The 14,847-nt window shown below is 37.8% G+C and overlaps 1 protein-coding gene across 1 annotated transcript in view; it reads left to right on the top strand.

Annotated features, from left to right (window-relative positions):
• Positions 1–689: 689 nt before the first annotated feature.
• Positions 690–14,847, top strand: part of LOC106870385 (hephaestin-like protein) — a 65,148-nt gene continuing 50,990 nt past the window's right edge. Inside the window, exons 1-2 of the mRNA XM_014916428.3 lie at positions 690–870; positions 13,070–13,314. Of these exons, the coding sequence (XP_014771914.2) occupies positions 722–870; positions 13,070–13,314 (394 nt within the window). The 5' untranslated portion in view covers positions 690–721. The remainder of the gene's footprint in view (positions 871–13,069; positions 13,315–14,847) is intronic.

The following is a 14,847-nucleotide window of genomic DNA, read 5'->3' as shown; positions in this document are numbered from 1 at the left end:
GGGGACGTAAACACACCAGCATCTGTTGTCAAGCGATGTTGTGGTGACAGACACAGACACAAACACACACACACACATATATACATATACATATATATGACGGGCTTCTTTCAGTTTCCGTCTACCAAATCTTCTCACAAGGCTTTGGTCAGCCCGAGGCTATAGTAGAAGACACTTGCCCAAGGTGCCACGCAGTGAGACTGAACTCGGAATCATGTGGTTGGTAAGCAAGCTACTTACCACATAGTCACTCCTTTTTCCACTGCTTTCTTATTTGCCTGATTTCCTCAGGGTAGTGAAATTTCATATCACTAACGTGTGTGTGTATGTGGTGGTGCTGGTGGTGGGGGTTATGTGTGAAGGGGAAATAAGGGGGAGGGTTCGTTTAACTGAGCAAGAATAGCTGGGTGAGATTGTGGAGAAGAGAGCTATTTAAGGAGAAGGTTTCAAAAAATTCTTCTATCGGATTAAAAATAAGTATATCTATTATTTGGATAACAGAGGATTTAGTGTACTGTTGTAAAGGAGGCGGAGTTAGCAAAGTGTATGATAGGGTGGAGCGAGCAGGTCACGTCAATTTAGTAACGTTCTCATAGGTTGGGCGGGAAAGAAAAAATATTAAACAAATAAAATTAAAAAAAGGAATTCCCTTAAGATTATAAATAAGTTGTTGCTATCACGATCACTTCAGCTGAGTTTCTTTCACAACTATAGCGAAAACATGTCTCACTCTTTGTGGACGAGTTTCTTTCTCTGTATGCTAGGGATAGTTTCCCAAGTGAAGACAGAGACTGTTAACTATTATATCGCAGCTGAAGAAGTTATCTGGGATTATGCACCGAGTGGAAATGATTTGGTCACTGGGGAAGAGTGAGTAGAACATTATTTATTATTATTATTATTATTATTATTTTATGTTTGACTTTTGTTTTGCATTTGTACAAGTTGGATCCAAGTCTCACCCAGAGACCTCAAGAGACAACGAGTTAGAAGTTCATGTAGGTGTTATGCCTAGGGTACCATATATTTGGATTTGTACAGTTTTGTTCAAGTGAATGTTTAAGAAACCATAAGAAAATTATGTGTTTGCTTTAAAATTTGAGATCACATAGACAGTATTTTACGTAGGATATGGGCAGTTCCCATGAGCACTATCTTTTGAACTTCAGCCATTTTTGGGTTTCCTGGTATCTGAGCTAGGTAGTAATCAGCCCGTTTCGCTGTCATTCCCAGGGCACCTATGACAATAGGTATTGTTTTCGTCTTCAGATTCCACATTTTGCTAATTTCTATTTCAAGATCTTTATATTTGCTCAATTTTTGGTAGGTCTTGACAGATACGTTTATATCGATTGGGACAGTCATATCAATGAGGAGGCATGATTTTTGTCATGATTTTTGTCTGAAGTCTTTCAGTATGATGTCTGGCCTATTTGCGTCTATCTTTCTGTCAGTTTGAATGGTGAAATTCCAGAGGAGTGCAATGTGATCATTTTCAAGTACTGGGGGTGGTTTGTGTTCCCACCAGTTTTTATCATGGGGCAAGTCCAGGTTTTTGCATATTACCCAGTGAATATATTGTGCATATTATTATTATTATTATTATTATTATTATTATTATTATTATTATTATTATTATTATTATTATTATTATTATAAAGGCGGTGAGCTGGCAGAATCGTTAGCACGCCCGTCGTTATGTTCTGAGTTCAAATTCCGCCGCGGTCGACTTTGCCTTTCATCCTTTCGAGGTCGATAAAAAGTACCAGTTGCGTACTGGCGTCGATCTAATCGACTGGCCCCCACTCCCCCAAAATTTCAGTAGAAAGGATTATTATTATAGCCAGCAACTAAGGCAGCGAGATAGCAGAATCGTTGGTACGCCGGGCGAAATGCTTAGCGGTAATTCGTCTGCCTCTCCGTTCTGAGTTCAAATTCCGCCGAGGTCGACTTTGCCTTTCATCTGTTCAGGATCGGTAAAATAAGCAGCAGTTGAGTACTAGGGTCGATGTACTAGACTTAACACCTTCCCCAAAATTTCAGGCCTTGCGTCTATAGGAGAAAGAATGATTATAGCCAGTAGAATCGTTAGCACGTCAGACAAATATGTTTAGCTACATTTTTCCCGGCTCTTCACTTTCTGAGTTCAAATTCCGTTGAGATTCTCTATGCCTTTCATGCTTTTGGGGGTGGTGGTGGTGGACGTCAGGGTTAGATCGCCCACAGAAGTTGGAATTTCTCCGTTTTGACGGGAATTTTTCAGATATTTTTCATTTTTTCACGGTGCCCTTGGAAAAGATGTGGGAGGCGGCGGGCATCCTTTTAGCAGAAAAGTTTTTTCCGAAAAATGATTTTTTTTTTTGTCCCACCCCAATCCGGACCGATTTTGGTCGATTTTGTGGGCATTACGCACTTAAAAAAACAAGGGGAGAAACCTTTTCGTTAAAAGAAACAAAAAAAAAAAGAAAAAAACTAACAAATTTTGAACCCAATATTTATGAATTTCTTTCATACGGTGTTGAATATGGTTTCACTATTGAAAAAGTTAAGGGCGATTTAGCTGTTGTTTTTAGCACATCTCACGATTATGTGATACCTTCCTTGTTTCTTTGTTTAATATTTTTTTCCCCATTTAATTGCATAATGGGAAAATGTGCAAGAAAAAAATATTCCATGTATCCTGTTAAGCAAGAAATTCATAAATATGAAATTGAAAAGGTTTTTCTTTTTTTTTTTTACAAAAAGGTTCTCTCGTCGTTTTTAAGGGCTTGGTGTCCACAAAAATCGACCAAAATCGGTCCGGAGAGAGGAGGGGGAATAAAGAAATCATCATTTTCCCCCATAAATCTTTTTTTTTCTTTCTGAAAACATGTCCCCATTGTTTCCAAGAGCACTGTAAAAAAAAAAGAATCTGAAAATCCCTGTCAAAACAGAGAAATTCCTGCTAATGTGGGCGACCTATCCGTGACGTCCACTGAATCAAGCACAGAGAACAATGTAAATGATTTTCTCCTTTCCTTCAAAATTGCTGACCAAAAATTAGAAAAAAATTATTTATTTTTTAATGATAATTTTGTAGAATCTGTACAATGTCCTTCATTCCATTCACATCCAAGGTATTTTATAGGCAATAAAGAGAAGAATTTAGCCAATTAAACTGTCCACAGTAGATGACAGTTATTTATTTCGGCCTGGAAAGAGAGTGATGAGATGGCAGAATCATTAGCACGCTGGACGAAATACTTAGTGGTATTTCGTCTGCCGTTACGTTCTGAGTTCAAATTCCGCAGAGGTTAACTTTGCCTTTCATCCTTTTGGGGTCGATAAATTAAGTACCAGTTACGCACTGGAGTTGATGTAATCGACTTATTCCCTTTGTCAGTCCCTGTTTGTCCCCTCTATGTTTAACCCCTTGTGAGCAATAAAGAAATAAGAATCGTTAGAACTTTACAGTATTTGTTCCATCTCTTTACATTCTGAGTTCAAATTCTGCCCTTTCAGGCTCGATAAAGTCAAACACTGGGATCAATGGTATCAACTAACACCTTCTCAAAATTCCTCATCTTGCGCCTAAAAATCAGAAGGCATTTATCTCTCTTGAAAAGATGAAATGTAAAATCAACCCCGGCAAGATTTGACCTCAGAACATGACCAGTCCTCTACTGATTCTGCTATCCACTGCCTTTGTTGTAATCACTTCTAACATAAAGACATATGGGAGTGGTTAATCGATTCAATTAAACTTAGTATGTTACTGGTACCTTACTGATCTCGGAGAAATCTAATACTTTCCATATAATAATAATAATAATAATAATGATCATAATAAACTTGAATATGAAATCTAAAAACAGAAACAATTCCTATCCATAGTAGACGCCTTAGGTATGATAAAAAAATATTCAGACAAATACATAACAAAAACACCAGGACTTACAAATATATATAACATACAGAAAATTGCACTACTGGGCACTGCACACATCCTACGCAAAACACTTTCAATACAGTAACCATAAGAGCATCACAACAAACAACAGCATATATCCAAGGTACACAGAGCTGCGCTCGGTAGTGAAGTGAAAGCACGTTATAAAAATAAAACTACTGAATAATAATAATAATAACGATAATGTTTTCAAGTTAGGCAGAAGGCCAGCAATACTAAGGAGAGAGGATTGTCATTTAAATCTGTGCCAGCGTTTGACTGCTACTCTATTTTATTAATCCCAAAAGGATGAAAGACAAATCGGTGGGATTTGAACACGGAACGTGAAGAACCAGAAGGAATATATCACAAAGTAATTTATCTGGCACTGCAGCAGTTCTACCAACCCACCGTCTTGATAATTTCTAACATTGCTATGAGAATGCAAGTGTTTCGCGTGCATGCACATATAGATACACACACATGCACACATTTTATGCATGTGTGTAAGTGTGTGTGTGTATAAAATACAGAATAGACATTCTTCCTACTATAGGCACAAGATCTGAAATTTTGGGGATGAGGATAGTCAATTACATAGACCCCAGTACGAAACCGGTAGTTTTGTTTTTTTTTGTCTCTGAAAGGATGAAAGTCAAAGTCAACCTTGGCACCATTTGAACACAGACGGCAAAGCCTGAAGAAGCGCTGCCAAGTATTTTTGATTGGTGTGTGTGTGTGTGTATATATATATATATATAGATAGATAGAGAGATAGATAGATAGACAGACAGACAGACAGACAGACAGACAGACAGACAGACAGACAGACAGACAGACAGACAGACAGACAGACAGACAGACAGATAGATAGATATAGATCATTATATCCTTGCCTGTGCTGGTGCCATATAAAAATCACTCAGTCCACTCTGTGGGGTGGTTGGCATCTGGAAGGGGATTCAGCCATAGAAACCATGCCAAAACACAGTAACCTGGTATAGTCTTCTATCTGGCTGCCTCCCATCAAACCATCCAACTCATACCAGCATGGAGGTGAATGTCAAATGATGATGATGATGATATATCATCATCATTGTTTAACATCTATTTTCCATGCTGGTATACATTGGATGGTTTCACAGGAGCCGGCAAGCTGGAGAGCTGCACCCAGCTCCAGTCGTCTGTTTTGGCATGGCTTCTATGGCTGGATGCCCTTCCTGATGTCAACCACTTTACAAAGTGTACTAAGTGCATTTTACGTGCACCAGCACAAGTGTTTTTTATGTGGTGCTAGCACTGGTGCTTTTTATGTGGCGCCAGGAGCTGTGAGGTTGACAAGTAGCTTGCAAGACATGGATGATTCTGCTGAGAAAGGGAGAGAAACCCAGAGAAGTGGCCATGTGCTAGGTTGTAGTATGATAGAGAGACAGGGGTATCCACATTACTACACAAGAGATGCTTGGCTATCCCAGTAGGACAAGGAAACAGAAGGATGTGGGAGAGAGAAAGAGAAAGTAGAGACAGTCAGAGCATGTGTGTGTGTGTGTGTGTGTGTGTGTGTGTGTGTGTGAGAGAGAGAGAGAGAGCCTCGCCACATAGAATAGTGGAGGAGGGAGTATAAATAGCACAGAAGGGATAGCAATGTACCATAAGAATGTGAGGTGAGATACTTAAAGATAGCAAGTAATGTTGAGAGGACCTGGAGGGGCCTGCAGTGGATGGTGGGTGTTTTGGGGAGATGGGTTGTGGGTGAGTTTTGCCAGAGGACAGAATTAGATGTGTGTGTGTGTGCGTGTGGTGGGGGGAGTGATGATTATGACCATAAAGAACATGCCTGTACGTATGGATGGACATAGAAGATCTGTGTGAGCAGATCAAAATTACAGGACAGGAAGAAAAAAGACCCCAACAAAACTCAATTTGACGTACACAGTGAATATATTAGATTGATGTTCAGTGAAAGTTTTAGATGGCAAAATACATGGCCAAAATATAAGGACTTACATGCTTTTCTCCAGACTCTGTTCCTTCCTCTTTTCCCATCTTCTTTGGACATATTCCTTTTTCCAACAAAACTCATGCTCAAAACGTCATTTCCACTCCTATTTTTCCATCTAAAACTTTTACAGCATTCAATCTAATATATTCACTGTGTAGTCTAATTGACTTTTGTTGTTTTTTACATGTTTTTTTTTAATTTCTGATTTGCCTATATATATATATATATATAGTGAAGTATAGTTGCCATTTAAATGTGGCTGACCCCTAAGGGTGGATGTTACTGTTGCTTTTAGCCCCAGGAGAACATCTCCTCCAACTGGCTTATCGACACACATCTGTGTCCTGTCTATTTTTGCCAAGGGAAGTTATCCCTCCCATCTTGATCTGCGATACTTACGAACCCGAGTTTCAGGGTTATTTCCCTTCTTCAGCGTACGATAATCGCCGACCTTCGATGAGAAAGACAATCTCTTGGCAAAATATAAGTCTTTTTCCAGTGATATCGAAAAAGTGAAAACAAGCAATGTTAAATCTCTGAACGAGGTATTAACAGTAACTGCACGATAAAGTGAAGTATAGTTGCCATTTAAATGTGGCTGACCCCTAAGGGTGGATGTTACTGTTGCTTTTAGCCCCAGGAGAACATCTCCTCCAGCTGGCTTATCGACACACATCTGTGTCCTGTCTATTTTTCCGTACGTATCGCAGATCAAGATGGGAGGGATAACTTCCCTTGGCAAAAATAGACAGGACACAGATGTGTGTCGATAAGCCAGCTGGAGGAGATGTTCTCCTGGGGCTAAAAGCAACAGTAACATCCACCCTTAGGGGTCAGCCACATTTAAATGGCAACTATACTTCACTTTATCGTGCAGTTACTGTTAATACCTCGTTCAGAGATTTAACATTGCTTGTTTTCACTTTTTCGATATCAGAGAATAACTTCACTGGAAAAAGACTTATATTTTGCCAAGAGATTGTCTTTCTCATCGAAGGTCGGCGATTATCGTACGCCGAAGAAAGGAAATAACCCTGAAACTCGGGTTCGTACGTATCGCAGATCAAGATGGGAGGGATAACTTCCCTTGGCAAAAATAGACAGGACACAGATGTGTGTCGATAAGCCAGCTGGAGGAGATGTTCTCCTGGGGCTAAAAGCCACAGTAACATCCACCCTTAGGGGTCAGCCACATTTAAATGGCAACTATACTTCACTTTATCGTGCAGTTACTGTTAATACCTCGTTCAGAGATTTAACATTGCTTGTTTTCACTTTTTCGATATCAGAGAATAACTTCACTGGAAAAAGACTTATATTTTGCCAAGAGATTGTCTTTCTCATCGAAGGTCGGCGATTATCGTACGCCGAAGAAAGGAAATAACCCTGAAACTCGGGTTCGTACGTATCGCAGATCAAGATGGGAGGGATAACTTCCCTTGGCAAAAATAGACAGGACACAGATGTGTGTCGATAAGCCAGCTGGAGGAGATGTTCTCCTGGGGCTAAAAGCAACAGTAACATCTACCCTTAGGGGTCAGCCACATTTAAATGGCAACTATACTTCACTTTATCATGCAGTTACTGTTAATACCTCGTTCAGAGATTTAACATTGCTTATATATATATATATATATATATATATATATAAATTGGAAATGTAAAATTAAAAACAAAACACAAGGGATTCTGCAGTACACATGTTTCAAGCTTTATAGTTGTTGCATCATTATTGGTATATAATTGATAGTATAAAGCTATCTTCAGCCGCAAATATATTCTTTCCCAAGAATTATATCACAAAGAAGAAATTAAAATAGGCAGAAACATGAGAGATAAAAGGTGAGATTCCACTTGGTATTGTCCATTGTAATATACTTCATAGAATCTTTAATTTGATATATTTACATAAAAGTTCATCGGTACTCCGAAATCTGTCCATATTGTGCCACAATTCAGTGTAGAGTGAATATATATATATATCAAAATAAGCAACAAGGATATCCAAAGTTAATGCAGTACGATCGTTTCATGCGATTCCATTTATTTAAGCAATGTGAACATTACATCAAATGTAAAATGCAGAACAATCCTCAGCTGCACAAAGATATAGAAATATACTGAAATTTCATTTCAACAGAAGGACATATTTTTATAACTATATTTAAACTCTCCAAATGGAAAGGAAGAATACAAAAAAACCATTTTGATTTAGCCAGACCATACAAGCTAGTAATTAATTCTAAGCAGATTTTTAACTGTCACTGATTTTATTTGTTTCTTAAGTACTTTCTTGTAAACTGTTTTGAACATTTTCTTATTATTATCAAAGAATATATATCTGCATTTTAATACTTTTGTGATAACCAATACTTAACAAAGCTCATACAAAGAGAGAGAAAGAGAGAGAGAGAGAGAGAGAGAGAGAGAGAGAGAGAGAGAGAGAGAGAAAGAGAGAGAGATCATAATTTGTGATTATATACCAAAAGGATACCTGATTATTAATCCCTACATTATTTTCAGCAACTAACATTGTGTGTGCATTAATTTCTTGTACATACAGTAATTTCATTTGATAGCTGACTTCATCTGAGCCATGTCGGTATGTGCTTACACACACGTACACACAAAGCTCAAGTGAAGCAGCACTGATCAAATAACAATTAAACTTACACTATTAATTCATGCGATCTCAAGAAAGTAAATGAAAACACTCCCTTGACATTGTATAGAAAAACCCACCTTATAGCATATTTGAAATTTTATGACTATGATTGACAATAGGGCTGAAAATATGTAGAAAGAATGTTAACCTCAATACAACTTTCTACATTTATTTAGTAATTCTCTCATCCTTAAGAACTTTTTTATTCCCTAAGCAGGACTGAAAATATGTGGAAAGAATAAGTTAACCTTCATTCAATTTTCTACATCCATTTAGTGATTTTCTCATCCTTAAGTACTGTCAAGGATATGATTCATCAGTTGGAGTGGTGGTGGTGGTAGTGGTGGTGGTAGGTGTCATAAAAATTAGAACTTACAGTCATTTCCTATGTTTAAAGAAAAATTCATATTACATTATATAGGTGCATATTACATTATATAGGGCTGTGTGATAAGAAGCTTACTTCCCAACCACATAGTTCTGGGTTCAGTCCCACTGTGTGGTATCTTGACCAAAGTCTTCTACTATAGCCTCAGACTGACCAAAGCCTTGTGAGTGGATTTGGTAGACAGAAACTGAAAGAAGACTATCATAAGTGTATGTGTGTGTTCATGTCCCCCCCCCCCCATCACCGCTTGGTGTGTTTACATTCCTGTAACTAGCAGTTCAGCAAAAGAGACCGATAGAATAAGTACTAAGCTTTAAAAAATAAGTCCTGGGGTCAATTTGTTCAACTAAAACACTTCAAGGTGGTGTCCCAGCATAATAAAAGATGAAAGATTACATTTGAGATACTGAGTGTTCCACTGCCATCAAAATAAACTGTCTGCTTTTTCCTAGTAAAATAAATTCTAAGCTCTTCTGAAGAATACCTTCAACAAACACAAGCAGTAGTCCTTGAGCATAATCTATTTGTCATATGAGCCTCTATACAAATCTAATCTAACGCTCACACTGAGTTATTTCTCTTAGCTTATTTTTGTTTAATTTATGCAAATTACTTAGCTTGGGCTATAAATGTAGTCTACTCTTTTTTTTTTTTTATGTTTATTTCGAAACCGAACTAAATTCGACGACTGGCACCCATGCCAACGTCGTCTCCTTCATTGAACACGAAACTCAGCTTGCGAAGACTTATTGGGGCAAGCAAAAGCAAAATCGTGATGGCACCTGTGCCCAGCGTCGCCTTTCTGGCACTTGTGCCCGTGGCATGTGTAAGGATTTTCAAGCGAGATCGTTGCCAGTGCCCCTGCACTGGCTCTTGTGCAGGTGGCACATAAAATACACCATTTTGAGTGTGGCCGTTGCCAGTACCGCCTGACTGGCCTTCATGCCGGTGGCACGTAAAAGCACCCACTACACTCTCGGAGTGGTTGGCGTTAGGAAGGGCATCCAGCTGTAGAAACTCTGCCAAATCAGATTGGAGCCTGGTGTCGCCTCCTGGTCCAACAGTCCTCAGTCAAATCGTCCAACCCATGCTGGCATGGAAAGCAGACGTTAAACGACGACGATGATGATGATGATGATGATGTCCCTTGGCTGCTGGAGATAGGTTAAGATAATTATTCTGCTATATGTCCACAAGGCTGAAACACATGTCCACAACTATTCTCTTATCTCCAGACAATATGTCTGTCTTTTTCCTTAATGCCATGTCAACTTTGGATAATTCTTGATTCTTGAGGTTATCTCCCCTTCTCATATGGAACCAGTTTTAATTGCCATTTGGTAATTATGACACATCCTCTCAAGGTGGAGATAGCTTTAATAATTCCAGAATTTATGTTGTATCATATTTGATATACCTGTATGGTATCTGATATACCTGACCAAACCCAAACAATAGTATGTAATAATGATAATAATAATAATAATAACAGCATATAAATAATAATAACATAAACAAATGACACTCCTTCTCCTAGCAGCTGCATATGGTGTAGTGGTTAAGAGCGCGGGCTACTAACCCCAAGATTCTAAGTTCGATTCCAGGCAGTGACCAGAATAATAATAATAATAATAACAACATTGAAAAATACCTAAGGAATAAGAACCCAGGTTTGAAATTTTCCCAAGACACCTGATGAAGGCTCAAAAGTATATCAGCCAAAACGTTGTGTTAACAACAAATAAAATGAGGACAAATATCTGTCAATTGTAAATAACGTAAATAATAAACGCTATTGAGTGAGCCTCTAAATCAGTGGTTGTCAACTGGGGTCCATATAACCCCTAAGGGTCCATGCAACAAAATAGTAAATTGAGGATCTACAATACTATTTTAACAGCCCCAGAAAAAATTTTGCTTTAGATGTATGTATTGGTATTTATTGCAAGAAATAGCTAGATTTCTTTTCCTAACATGTTATATACTTCAACCTACACAAGTTAATGTGGGGATAAAAAAAAAGGGTATTTTGAAAGAAGTTTCTATAAAACTAGTTTTTAAACATCGAATAGCTATGGGGGTCCACCAGAATAAAATAGCAATCAGAGGAGTCTATGGATAAAAAACGGTTGAGAATCCCTGCTCTAAATAGTTGCTAAAAATGCATGAAATATTCACCAAATATCCCTGAGATTACACCCTACCATCTTGAAAACAGAGGAAGAAATTGGATAATATAATTCTAGGTATGTAAATCCCAAGAGAAGAATGGGACATTTGTTGCTGGTACATAAATCTGCACTGTCAAGGTTGACCAGGAGGTAAAACAACAACAATAACAATAATTCATTATGGTTCTATGAGGCACAAAGTAATGAACATAAATGGTAGATGAAAAAAAGTTCCTCACAACCTCGATCTATTTTCTTTTGCTTTTATTTCTCTTCTCTTTTGTAAAACTATGAAGCACCATGTGGATTGAGTAGTAGGACAATGAGTAGAGAAGTTGACAATTCATATTTTGTCATCAGGTACTGATGCTTTATATCAGAAAATCAGAGTTAGATGGAGTAGTACCCATAATCTTTGTGAATGTAGCTGAGACACTTAACTTTCATTGGTCCACCTAGCTATACAGCAGTCCATATAGCTACAAATGACTATTACTTGTTAAGGTTATCTCAACAGATTTTCTGTAGAAGTTATAGCCAGCACTGATTATAGTCAGTGCTGGCTATAATTTCTATAGAAAATCTGTAGAGACAACCTAAACTAGTGATTTAATGGCATTGTTAACTCAGTAAAATACAGTATTGACTTATAAAGTGTTTAATATACTTTGTAATACACTATTGTTGCATAAAGAAATACAGTGTCCCTACAAGTCATTAAGATGAGTATTACTGTGAATGTAGTTGTAAATGATTATTCCTGCTGCCCTACATTATTCCTCTACTCCACACACTCACTCCTGATACCCATTCCTGCCCATTAAAGGTTCATTCTTACACCTCATTACCACTTTCCAGCTCCACCACCACCACCACCTCTCTTCTAAAATGTGAATAATCATGTTGCTCCCCCACAACAAGAAATCCATTCTGCTCTGGCCCTTTCTCTTACACCTTACCCCTCTCTACTCCTTATCCTCTTATCATGAACTTCCCCTTCCTCACTTAGGGTTCATAGTATTGCAAGCTGCATAGCAATGTTCCAAATAGTGATGGCATGAAGACAATACCTGGTACATCCTGTAAAGTTGTTTATGTTATGTGGGGTATCCAGCCATAATAACCATACCTAACAAACACTAGCGCATCATGCAGCTCTTGTATCCACCGGATCCTGTCAAACTATCCAACCTACACCAGCATGGGCATTAAATGGTGATGATGATTATTATTATATAGCTGAAATTGTTATTACAGTGTATTTAGTAAGTGGTTATTGTAGTCTATATACCTTTAAATAGTTATTACCATCTATATAACTGTAAATGGTTCTTACAGTCTATGTGGATGAAAATAGTTATTACAGCCCGCCTGGTGTAGCCACCTCAACTTAATTTTTAATCTAGTTGTCAATTATTTTACATCACTAATTCTATCAAAGCTCTTAAGAATGGCATTAACATGACTTCTCTTGTCACTTTCCTTTAGAAGTTTTTATATAACTTCCCTTACCACAATTGCAAGATTTTAATGTAATTAAATCTGTGATATCATTGTCATCGTTTTCATTTGCTTTCCATGCTAGCATAAGCAGGACTGTTTGATAGGATTAATTAGATCTGAGACCATGTCTTTCTCCAGTATTAGGTGTCCTTCCTAATACTGACCACTTTACAAAGTATATTTGGTGCATTTTTTCATAATACCAGCACTATAGAGGTTACCTTGTCATCAGCAAGGTTAGAGAGCCATCTCAAGCCCTGTATGGCTGTTGCTGTTCAAATCAATTTCTAACAATACTGATTACAATTTTTGAAAATCCTCTTAATAAATTTCTAGCATCAAATCCACATAAGAAATTACTACATATTCCATTGGTTTTGGGTTTCTGATATTTATTTATTCATTTTAACAGAGACTACAAAACATTCTTGGAGAAATCTCCAACCAGGATTGGACGTAAGTACAAGAAAGCCATCTATAAGCAATATACAGACTTCACATTTACTCAAGAAATACCAAAACCTGAATCACTTGGTCTTCTGGGACCTATTTTAAGTGGATCTGTTGGACAAACACTCCGTGTCCATTTCTTTAACAATGCCAGTCGACCTTATAGCGTTCACCCACATGGTCTTTTCTACACAAAGGGCAATGAAGGTGAGTTACTCTGAAACTCTTATTAGTCTTTTTGAACAAGAAACTTGTTATTTTGACCTTTGTAGTCTAATGTTTATAAATTGACATGCATAGGTGAATGTTCATAGTTTGGTATTTATAGATTGAAGTGTGATAGTAAGATATTTTCATACGTGTACCACCAGTGTAATGATTTAGTTGAGTTGATGTCAATGGAAAGACCATAAATTCTGTTTGAGATTTTAAATACAAAAATATTCATTTTTAACATTAACAAACTTTGTCACTACCAACAACAAAGAAAAAGTGTTTACACCAAGTTAGATAGTTCAAAGTTTGTGTGGGATGTTGCATTCAAGAATGACAGTAACTGACATTGTGTGATCCTAGCAGCTAGCTGGTTTAGCTGCATCATTGTCACTGTCATCCATTGGTATCCATTCTGTAGTCAAGCAGACACTACTACTGCTGACTGAGAGAGTTCTTTTATAGCTATTTCTTTCAAAGAGAAAATGGCACCAAAAGATGGAATTATTAAGGAGATCCTGTTTTACTGGAAGTTGGTGGTTAGTTCTTGCTGATGTCATCATGTTGTGTAGTTGCTTTTGCATCAGGTTTAGGTTCTATTTCTATGCAGTTGGCACTTCCGTGTCTGAAGAGCTTGTCTTGAACAGGCAATACCACCCCCATAGCACTGCCAAGACTTTTGGAAATCGTCAATGATCCTCAACCCAAAAGTTCACTCAGAAAAGACTACTCAGAATGTTCTCATTAATGCCCAGAGTCAATTCTGTGGGGTTAGTTGTGGGAATAATAATAATAATAATAATGATAATAATAATAATAATAATAATGATAATAATAATAATAATATTAATTACACTGGTCACATATCGCAGTTCCATCAAAACCAGTTATTCTCAAATAATCAGAGGCAGTTTTTTAAGGGCTAAGGAGGAAATGCAGAAGATAATACACCTCCTGAAGGAGAAGAAACCCGCCAATTTTGGAATAACATCTGGGGGCAAGAAGTTTCCAACAACTATGGTGCTGAGTGGATTCATTCAGTGAGATCTGAACTCCATCACCCAGAGGCTCCACAACAGGACCGTGTGTGCATAACAACAAAAGATGTCATTGCACAGGTATCAAAACTGCCAAACTGGAAAGCGGCAGGACTAGACAAAATTCAAGGCTATTGGCTCAAGTGGTTTAGGTCAACACAAAAGAGAATTGCATTGCAATTAGACAATTGCCTACTGAGTGGTGCAGTTCGGTATCTTGAAGGGTGCGGTGCTTACTTTGAAGTGGGGGAAAAGAGTAAATTGTAGGGGCATAGAATTGCCAAACGGAGAGAGAATGGAAGACCCAGATGATGATGGGTACAAGTACCTTGGGATCCTGGAGCTGCACAATATCTTGCATAAAGAAATGAAATACAAGGTCATCACAGCCTACCTTGTGACTGCCATTAACATTTGAGTGGTTGCTGTAGTCTGCTATAATGCACCCATCCTGAAATGGACACAAGCGGAGATTAACCAGCTCAATCGC

Source organism: Octopus bimaculoides, chromosome 2 (genome assembly GCF_046866305.1).
Source record: "Octopus bimaculoides isolate indiv1 chromosome 2, ASM4686630v1, whole genome shotgun sequence".
Taxonomy (NCBI): domain Eukaryota; kingdom Metazoa; phylum Mollusca; class Cephalopoda; order Octopoda; family Octopodidae; genus Octopus; species Octopus bimaculoides.
The sequence above is the reverse complement of the archived record's forward strand: the minus strand, read 5'-3'. Positions and strand labels throughout refer to the sequence as shown.